This window comes from Cyprinodon variegatus, unplaced genomic scaffold (assembly GCF_000732505.1).
Source record: "Cyprinodon variegatus isolate N-32 unplaced genomic scaffold, C_variegatus-1.0 Scaffold2448, whole genome shotgun sequence".
Lineage (NCBI taxonomy): Eukaryota > Metazoa > Chordata > Actinopteri > Cyprinodontiformes > Cyprinodontidae > Cyprinodon > Cyprinodon variegatus.
In genome coordinates, this window is record NW_015152901.1 from 13337 (window position 1) to 23913 (window position 10577).

Genomic DNA, 10577 nt, shown 5'->3' on the forward strand with positions numbered 1-10577 from the left:
AGGAATTAAACATGTTTTGTAGCTGTGGTTGCTATTAAATGGGGGTTTCTATATATAATACCAGGTTTGCTGGTGAAGATTCTCAGTCATCCAGGTCATAGTCATTCCAAAAAAGTAAAAAAAAAAACAAAACAAACCACTGGACTTTGTTTCCAACTTTGAAGATGTTTTGCTTCCCATTCAATTCAGAAAACAATAATGTCAGGTTGATCTGGATTTTGTATTTTTATATTTGCTGTTTATTTTTTTAATGCACTGTGATATCTTTTGTTAAATATTTGATTTTTTAATCTGAATATTTCACTCTAAATGACTGAAGTTAGTCTTCTATGTGTGGGTGTCGCCCTCTAGTGTCCAAATCCCTACACGTATATAGCATTCCCTGATCAGGAACCAGAACACACTTATTTTGTTTCTTTTAAATAAACCAGCAGCTCAGTGTAAAACACACAGCAACAAAACACTCCTCAGGCTTTTACAGAGGATCTTTCAGGAACAAAATGCCCTTCAAGTAATTTATTATATAACTGATACTGGCACAAAATGCTGTTCTTAAAATAAAACATTCCTATCCTTTTGGTAAACTGCCATGTTGAGTACAGCATTGGATGGCACCCCTATAAACTCGAGGAGCAACTGGCGGTGAGGATATTTTACATACTGGAAATAAAAGCATCTACTACATAAAAATCATGTCTATGTAAAAAACAAAGGCTCAAAGACTTTCGCCTGAATACTTAAAGTGCTTCAAATTTACATTTATTTATCACACATTCATCTGTCATCCCAAGTCTGTACAGCTCAGAGAAAACCTGCCTCTCATCTTCTTTCAGAAATATTATTTACAAATTTCTCAAACTTAATTTTTAACAAATTTCTTTTTTTAATCTTTGGTCATTTTAAACCTCATACAAATGCTCTCAGGTTTTACAGGATTCAGATTCAAAATGTTAAAGAGCCTGAAATTAAAATCTTAGAAACATCAACAGAACTTCAGCACAATGCTCTGGAGGGCTGGTGTCCTGCAGCTTTTAGATTTGATTATTCTCTAAAACATCTGAATCAAAAGGCTAAACCGTATCACTAGGAAACAGCTAAGCTCAGCAGAGCTCTGATAATGAGGCAAAATCTATGTCAGGTTTTGGAAGCACAAATGCATCGAGATTTAGATTTATAGGAAATTTATAGGAGATTTATAGGAAAGAGATCACAGTTTGTTTAGATGCAGAAAGATCAAGACTCTGTCAGAGCAGGAAGGCGGGACCTCGTCTCAGTGGGTGCCGCCTCTACTTTGACATACTTGCGCAGGTATCTGATGGCTGACAGGGCACTTACATTTGCCAGCAGAACTACAAGAAAGAAGAAACATAAAAAGAATCAACAGGAGATTTGAACATTTAAGATTCAGTTTGTTATTCTACAATCAGATTTAATCATAAAATATATCTGCATTAAGTTGCATATTGTTTAAGAAATCACTTTATAAAGCTTAAGATTGTTTCTAAGAATCCGTGTAATATCTATCAAACTGTATATCACATTTCACCTGACATAAAAAGGAATTACTTTAAACAGGTTCAAAGCAATATTTGATTTAATTACTCTATTAAATCTTATTGGTGCTTTACACAGTAATAATCCACCTACCGGCCTTCCAGGCATCACCAATTTGAGGATTAGCAGTCTTTAGCACCCATGATGCAAAAGCAATACAAACCAAACACATATCCGACTGGTTCAGAGGCAGGAGGGGGGCATCTAACCCTGAAACAACAGACACAATTTTAAAAAGCTACAGTATATATGCATGTACAACACATGGGATTATGAAACACTATATATAACACTATAGAGAACATTATTTTCAAAGGTCTGCAAAATCTGCAATGAATCCTTGCATGCAACTATGCTTTACTACTGAAAGTTACAGTCTGTAAACACAAAACTAAGCCAACAAGATAAAACTTAAAAACTAATTAAAAAGGCAACTGCAGCATGTAGAGGAATCTCCAAAGAGACACTCCAAGAGAAGGCATTTTAATTTCCTCTCTACACATAAATCACAGTGCTCCTGACAGCTTAGAGGAGACTCTCATTGAGTGAAGTCGAGTTATCACGTAGGACCATGCCTCTTGGCTCTAACATCACGTTCCCTCTGTGTCATCCGACAGCTGAGGAAAGAGAATCCGTCCCTGCCGTGAATGTTACGGCAGAGTAGGTGACATTTCTACATCACAAATGTCCACATGTGAGATAAACAAAGACCGAATGACAGAAGAGGTCAGATAAGCTACTATTGCCCAGAGGATCAAGCTAAATTTGGTATGATTTGGCTTGCATGTGCACAGTTACAGCTCTGTTGGGAAGTTCCTGAGCTTTTCTATATTATGGGTTCATTTTTTAGGTTTAGGAAAGAAAAAGGAAGCAAATACCTCCTAATTGTTCTAAATTGGGGTTATATGCCTTCTGTTTTTAACTCGTCTGTTAGGGAGCAATGTGCTGCTAAACTGAGTGTCATTTTGGAAGTGTTCTGGGGTTAGGGTTTGAGAGACAATCTGAGGATTAAACCTTGCAGCCTTGATAAATTTCATGCTCTTTAACCTTTAGTGTAAGAGCTGCGATAAAAAAAAGCATTTTTCTGATTTATTTAGAGCTCTATTTTTCCAAGAAAATAGTTTTTAATGTTTTTTTTCTAGGGCGGTATCTGTCATGGTTTTGGTTCTGTTTAAGTTTTCTTTTTTGAGATTACATTGGTTTTATTTTACATTTTGTGTTATTCTAGTTGTTTTGGGTTGTATTTGAGGACTTATGTATTTCTTGTTAACCCTCTGTTGCCCTCTTGTGTCAGTCTCCCTCTCTTGGCTCCCTTCTAGATTTTTCTGTCCACACCTGCTCCCAATCTACTGATTAGCCTGGTCTTTGTTCTGTTTGACATCTATTCTCCTCGTCTCCAGTTATTGTTTGCTGCTTTCTTGCCATTTCTTTGCTCCTCATGTGTGTTTTCCCTGTCATCACCTGGATTTTGGCTTTCTGTATTTTGTTTGTGGACTTTTGCGTCTGTTGTCCTTTGGAACTTTATTAAATCAGAAAAAGTAATCTCTGCTGGCTCCTGTCTTTGCATTTGGGTCCTTAACTAACTTCCACTAACCTGACAGTGTCAATGTTTCAATTGTCAGCCTCAAAATGTTCTGATGATCAGGAAACACCAAAGAAGCTCAAAAGGTCAAGCCCGTCTAATAGTTGACTATGCAGTATCCACAGCGAGGACGGATCTAAATTTTTGGCAGTCTGCTGAACTAGACTAACTGGACTTAACTAGACTAAAGTTTGTAGCTGTGTACATGGACTGACCAAAGACTTTAAAGTCTCCCGGAGGAAAGTTTTAGCATCAAATTAGACAAAGTTTGAGCTGTTTGGTAACAAAATGTAAAATATTTGAAGGAGTCACAATGAGGACTTTGTAAATCATTTCAAATGACAATGTTAAATAAGTAGGAGGTCCAACAGGACAATGACCTCAAATAAATTTTTTGAATGAATGAATAGATTAGTTCAAATATAAAGGTAGAGTATCTTAAAAAAGAGGATCCTCCTTACAAATTTTTTCTGTTATTTGCGTTTTTGAAGCAAAAACATTTTTCAGATCATCCAACTTATTTTAGTATTAGACTAAAACTAACACCCAAGTCGATACAAGATGCAAGTATCAAGCTAGACACAGATTTTATGTAAAAGATGACAAACAAGCAGCCTGGTCCCACGTTGAAATATAACCATCCCTTGTTGTGAATATAAACACATTTTAGTTTAACTATCCAGCTGCATCCAGGAATAAGAAAGGCTTATTGTTCGTCATATCAATAAATGATTCATATCAATAAATAAATTCAGTTTGACAACATAAAGTTAGCTGAGAAAGCCAGGGTGGTTTGAACAATCCTTTTCTTTCCTATAAAAAGCTGACAATTGAAAACTGTTTTTTTGTTTGTTTTGTTTCAAAAGATCATATGTTTAATAATAAAATGAAATGATGTGGCCCCCTCCCCACTTAATTGCCACAAACAAAGGATAAATGCAGATTGCCTTCATCATGACTTTACTTTAAAATGATGCACATCCTGCTGATTTAGTTCCAGAGCTCCGGGTGTGAAGTGAGTATGATCAAGAAACTTTTGATGGACATATTACTAAGTATATTCTAAAGTGAAGGACCTACTTGCTGAGAACTTTTTTGCAACAATCTCTAACTTGTTCATGACAAGGTTTAACTGTAAAAAGTTGCATTTTTGTTTGTTTTTCTCTCTATGTTAAATCAGAGAAGCTTCTGTTTCTCTGCAGAAACAAATCATAAGGTCATGATAGGATAAAATACTGTATTGTTTTAACAGTCTAAAGGTATGAATTACACATCTCTCCCTGAATCTTATGATTTATCAGCCTGTCATATGTTCCTCCCTTCAGGAAGCTACTGGCTCCCAGTGTCCAGATGTCCAATACTGAGTCTGTCAGAAGAGAAGATAACAAGAAATATACTGGAAAAATAATTTAGATCTTTATTACCTTGTAATAATTCACCTTTTTTAAAAGTTGGTCTTACTTTGAACATATTTGTTCCACTGTGACTTAATCCCCCCTCAACCCACAGCTTCATGCAATAGCTTAAAATCACCAATTCTTTTCTCTTAATTTTCTTTTGATTAAAAAAAGTAATTCCTGATAACTACAAACAATGTCAAGGGATTAACAGAATTCTCTGATCAAGTCATAATTTCCAACTCCCTTAGAATGACTCAAATCAGTTTATGTTGCCTGTTTATTTCTTGACCAAAATGTTTTTTTTTTTGTTTTTAAACGAGTCAATCAATAAAGAACAATTATAATTAAACTGGAGTTAAATTGTCACCTGAGATTCTTAAATTGATTTTATTATATGCAAACCTTGTTGCTTCTATAAATAATGTAATAGGATTGCTCCTCCATTATGAAAAAAAGATAATATTTTTTTCTCACTCTTTATGATTAAAGCAGTCTAAATCTTTCCTGCCTTAGGTCAGTGAGAATAACCATATTAAATTCTAGTTGCCAACAGCCAGAAAATAAGACAGAATTTGTTTTTAGACGTTTACATACATTTACTTAGTAATTAATTTTAAACAGTGTTACTTCTGATTTAATTCTGATTGCTGGACTTTCAGCAATTTCCTGTAATCTTTGACATAGTTGTCCATAAGCCACTTTGTGTCTAAACTGGGTAAATTATTAAGGTTGTTTTCCATTTCAAGGACCCCGGTGGCTCCAAACTTTAACCACACTGATTTTTGAAGATGCTGCTTCAATATATTCACATTGTGTTCTAATGCAGTGCTGCCTTTTATTGTATGAAATAAACCAATCCCTCCTACAGCAAAGCATCCACACATCATGATACTGCCACCCTTGTGCTTTAGATTTGGGATGGTGATCTCTGTTTGCACGTTTCAATTTATTATCATAGATAAATGCTTAAGGTAAAAAGAATATTAAAATCTTTCTCCAATTATTTTGCATTTACCAAAAAGAAATAAGTTAATTAATCGTAATTAGGCTAAAACTATGACAAACTTACTTAGAATACTTTATTTCAAAGTGCACAGAGTTAAATTATCTATGCTTTTCCTGCGGCCAATATTATAACAGTAACATGATTTGTTTGTTTTCTTGGTAAACAGTTAAAAATTTTGCTTACTTGGATTAGAAACAGCCACCTCCAAGCCTTCATATCTGCATGGCTCCAGTGCGAGCTGTCTGGAGATCCTTTCCTCCAGGTGGTACAGCAGTGGATCGGGGAACATCACATCTGGATTGCCCAGCGCGTTTACTGGAAACTCAATATTCTGAAACTGGTGTCTGGAGCTCTGCCTTACAGGGACGAGTGACTTTGTCCCCTCCTGGGTCGTAGATGGTTTGAAGCTAATCTTTCGGAAGGAGAGTGAACTCAAAGAGAAGAGATCCCCTGTGATGTCGCCATCCAAGAAGAAATTCTCATATATATCGGTGGTAACATGTGTGGAGTTCACCTTATGGCTGAACCTGCTCACCACCTTGACAGGGCGACAGTTTTCTTCTTCCTCAGATTCTGAGGAGGAATCATCAGATGAGGAGGATGCAAAGAAATGCTCATAGGCCTCTGGGAACTGGAAGTTTCTAGTTGAGCGAGAGTATGAGAATATAGGAACTGGCTTATCTTCATTTTTCTCTTCTGCTGTTAAGAGCGGGTAGAAGAAGCTCTCCTCATCAAACTCTGAAAAGAATTGATCGTATGTTTCAGGGACAGAATTTCCACTGGCGTAGAAGGTGGGTGAATCTTCTTCTGGTGACTGGCTGGAAGCTGACTCTTTGCCTCCAAAGAAGTACTGAAATATGTCTGCAAATGAGATGTTGTAGCTGTTTGTTGAGGATGAAGGTAAAGTGTCTTTCTCTGTTTTTGCAGCCCCGGTGAGATATGTCAACTTTTCGGGATCCTGCTCTTCCAAGATTTGTACTGCATCCTCTTTGCACCTGTAGCTAAAAGACTCTGATTCCAGAGCCTTTAAATTGTGCACACTGACTGTTTTAGAAATCTTCTTAAGGAATTTATGTGCCCTTTCACCGAGGACAGTTTGAGATGAAAATGTCTCAGGTTCCAACACAGTGCGCTCTGGACAAATGTCTGGATTTTGGATTATTAGCACAGGTTGACTTTGCCAGGTAAGAGTTTGTGGGCACGACAAAACAGCCTCACATCTTTCCTCTGTAGCATCTACCAGCTTAGAATCCTCGTCTTCAATATAAATGCCTGAATCTTCCGCTGTGTCCTCACTTTCTTTAACAGCTGGAAGTGTGTCTGGTAGAGAAAATTTTCCCTCGTTTCGTAGACCCAAAATGTCGTTTATTGTCAGTTTCTCCATCTCCCTCCAAAATGAAGACATGGCAAACACAGAGTTTGGCATCTTCTCAGGTTTCTCAATATCTGTGGATTCAGTGATGACCTGTGCAGCTTCATTTGCCAAGTCAAATGTTGATTCAACTTGGCTTTTGGATCCAGAAGAAGCATGGTGTACTTCTTTATCAGACAAAAGATTGGGCCGCCCTTCTACAGCTTGAACCGATTCCTGCTCAATAATAGATGAACAAATGAGAAACTTATTTTCATTATTAAGTGAAAGGACAGATTCTGCATCCAAAGCGACACTGGAAAACACATGCATGATATCTGAGGGACTGGCTTGTAAGTTTTCACTTTGGGAAGCTTCCGTTTCTGTCTGAATGTTGCTTGTTGAATCCAATATTTCAGACTTTTCCTCTTTTTTGTTTTTCTCTGAATCGACGTTTGAAGTCAAAGCCTCTGACAGATCTAGTCGTTGGTCTGTTTCGAAACAAGATATATTTCCAGACAAACAACTTTCATTAGGCAACTTTTCAAGATGCTCTGATGTTAAGTAAGTGTCGATAACTTCATCCAAAGTCTCACTGTGGAATGCCTTTGGGTGAAAAGAAATGATCCCTCCAGTTGTGTGCACAGAAAGGTGAGTCTGGTCCTCTGCAGAGCTATTTTGATTTGTGTTTGGACCAACACTCTCCAGCTGTTCTTGATGTTCAGAATCACTTTGACATGCTGTGCATTTGTCCAGGCCAGAATTTCCAGTCTCCGTGGCCAGGTCTGACATAGCAGAGGATAGTTTGTCATTTTGGAAAACTTCCATAGCAAGAGCACATGACCCTGCACCCGGTAAAGTGTTGAGTGATTTGACTTCTGCTGTTGAATGTTTTACATTTTGTTCATTTTCACAGTCACTGACCAACACATTTCTTTCATCAGACGGCTGAAGTTTGGCAGATTCTTCTTCCTGCTTCTGACTTTCTGACTTTTCTGTCTCCACTTCAGCACCAGAACCTGGCAAGAATGATTTTTCAAACAAACCAGGTGATTCTGTAACCTGAAACTCACTGTTTGGCTGTAAATCTGCTGCATCATTAGCAATGTCATCACTTTGACTCAGGGGGGGGCTGGGTGTGTGGTTAGTGGGATAATTGCCAAACGCACATGTTCTTAGTGGAGATTGTTGGCATTGATTGTCACTCGGAGAAACAGACAGGGAGAGTTCAATTTTTATCTCCTGAGCAGAGAAATTCTCTGGGAACTTGATGGTGGTGGGATTGGGAGTCAGAACATACGTCAGATTTTTCTGTTGTTCTTTAAAATCAAGCTTCTCCGTCGATAAAAACAAACGTCTTTCCTCTTTTACCGTGAACTGCTCCCCCTTTGAGTGCCTCTCGCAAGGATGTCCACCTTCACCTGCCTCCAGACTGAGTCGTCTCTTCTTCCTCCTCTTCCTCCTCATGGAGACTAACTGAGACCCCTCAGGGGTCGACACCTGGTCTTCTCTGCTGCTGCACCTTTTACAGAAAGTTTCCGGACTTGTCAGCAAATCTTGCTTGACGATGTCATCCATACTTCTCCACATTTCCAATCTGCAGGACTGAGCATTTGTGTCTGAGCCAAAAACGCTCTCTGCTGAGTCGTGAAGTAGATTGTACTGTGCTTCATCATCTGGTACGCTGTCTGTGAAGTCTTCCTCTGTTATGTATAACTCTGTTCCTGGTGATTTACAGAAACTTATGGAAGAGGTGCTGCAGGTTTCAGGTTCTGAAAAAAAATTGGACTCAGCTGTAACTATTTTCATTGTGTTGATGTTTCCATTGGAGTCAATGGGCCTCTGAGTCTCTTTGCCAAATGCATTTTCCACCCTATCAGGTGAGGTGTTTGACTTAGGGAAACTTTTTGGCAGAGTCCTTCCACTGACCTGCTGTTCCTCTTTTTTGGTCACTTTGTTGTTTCCATCTGTCTCTTGGCTCGTATCTGCCTCTCCTAGATCTTTTAGCCTTTCAAAAAATATGTTGACAGACTGAAGGTGTATGTCCTCCTCACTACCCGAGAGAACGCTTTCAAATCCACTGCTCTCATCTTTACCAAAGCCTCGCACCGCAGCAGGAGAGCCAGCGTCTTCTGCAGGGCTGCTGACAGGGAGGTCAGACACTGGGGAACTTGGTGTTAGGTCAACTTTTCGGGATCTCTGGGTGAGAAAAGAGTCATCGAAATCACTCATTCCTGAATCGTCGACACGTGCCAATGATGGAGGATGCAGGTTGCACTCTTCACACTCTGCAAAGAAGCACTCCCAGTCTCGGTCACTGATCTCCAAGCTGTAATCAAAGTCTTCCATCTGGCTTTGGGCTCAACAGAACCTGCAATATAAAACAAAACATTCAAGACTTCAGATGATTTTTATAACCCTTGATATACAACAGATTTTCTTTAGGATAATTTAAAGACAAACTGAGAGCTTTTGAATCAAGTGCAAAGAAATCACTATCATATTTTCAGCTGGAGGACTAAACAAGAGTTAATGTGAAGCCTAAAATGTTTTAACTACAATTTGAGACATTTTATAGTGAAGCAAGACATACTACAGTCACTCAATCTATGTAAACCTTTCAACCAATCAAAATGCTTAAGTTTTACAACCAATCACAACAAACTCAAAGAAAGGGCTGTAAATCAAATGAGCATGGCTGCTGTCAATGGCAAAGAATTACTGCTGTTTACTGGTTTGAAGCACAAAGTATTGATCATATTGATGCCATAAAAAATATCAGCGCTCTTAGACGAGAGGCTGTTTGGAAAGGGTAAAAAAGACCCAATAAAATTTTTTGAGTCCATCCTTCTACAGAAGGAATATTTTGGACTGGAAAATTTCAAGAAAGGAGGGTGAAAGCGTAAAAGATCCTCTATGCTAAATAACAACCAGGAGCACGTTAGGCTCAGGAAAGCCTCATATCAGTACATTAAATGTGTAATTGTATTATTGATTAATTGATTGATAGAATTTATTGATCTTACAGTGGAAACATTTACTTATCACATCGGCTCAATAGTCAAAAAGACAGTGCCAAAAGGATGAAAAGGCGCACGAGTTTTATACATCAAAGCTAGAAAGCATTGTTCTGGTAGAAAACATCAGTCATTGGTTGGCTGTCCACAGACCCCTGCCTTGATAAGTGTTGTAAAATTTCCAATCAGCTGGTTAACCGTCAGTAAAAGGTTAAAACCCTTACATAAAGTAGAATAAACAGGAAAAAAAGTAGTGAGAAAATTTTTAAATAATAGTATTTTTTAGAAGCTACATAAGTTCAGAAGGAAAGAGATGAAAGAGGAGTCAGGAATGAGAAATCCTTTTCCTTAAAATGATGAAGATTATTTATGGTTTTTAAAGTTGTGTGTAAAGTCTTCCTTTAAACACACAAAGCTAGGAGCTTCTCAGGTTTCTATGTCTTTACAAAAATGTGTTAAAGCAAATAAATGGAGTACGTATCACTGTTGTGTCAGTATTTTATTGACTGTATGATCAAAGTTTACCTTCAATCTTTTTGGGAAAAAAATCTAACATCTTGATATCATCTGAAGAGCCTCATAGATAGATAGATAGATAGATAGATAGATAGATAGATAGATAGATAGATAGATAGATAGATAGATAGATAGATAGATAGATAGATAG

At 37.8% G+C, this 10577-nt stretch overlaps 1 protein-coding gene across 1 annotated transcript; it reads right to left on the reverse strand.

Annotated features, from left to right (window-relative positions):
* Nucleotides 1-216: 216 nt before the first annotated feature.
* Nucleotides 217-9261, reverse strand: LOC107080880. Its single transcript, XM_015369088.1, has 3 exons — nt 5726-9261; nt 1648-1764; nt 217-1349 (listed from the first exon to the last, which is right to left on the reverse strand). Exons 1-3 carry the CDS (start codon nt 9240-9242, stop codon nt 1234-1236), a joined length of 3750 nt encoding a protein of 1249 aa, XP_015224574.1. The 5' UTR covers nt 9243-9261; the 3' UTR covers nt 217-1233.
* Between the last annotated feature and the right edge of the window lie 1316 nt (nt 9262-10577).

Bases quoted from the DNA above. Each gene is read 5' to 3' on its own strand.
- LOC107080880 (XM_015369088.1), bottom strand. From the start codon at position 9,242: ATGGAAGACTTTGATTACAGCTTGGAGATCAGTGACCGAGACTGGGAG. The intron at 1,765-5,725 runs GTAAGCAAAATT...CTGTTGTTTCAG, and splicing joins GGTGGCTGTTTCTAATCCAA to GGTTAGATGCCCCCCTCCTG. The intron at 1,350-1,647 runs GTAGGTGGATTA...TCTTTCTTGTAG, and splicing joins TGGTGATGCCTGGAAGGCCG to TTCTGCTGGCAAATGTAAGT.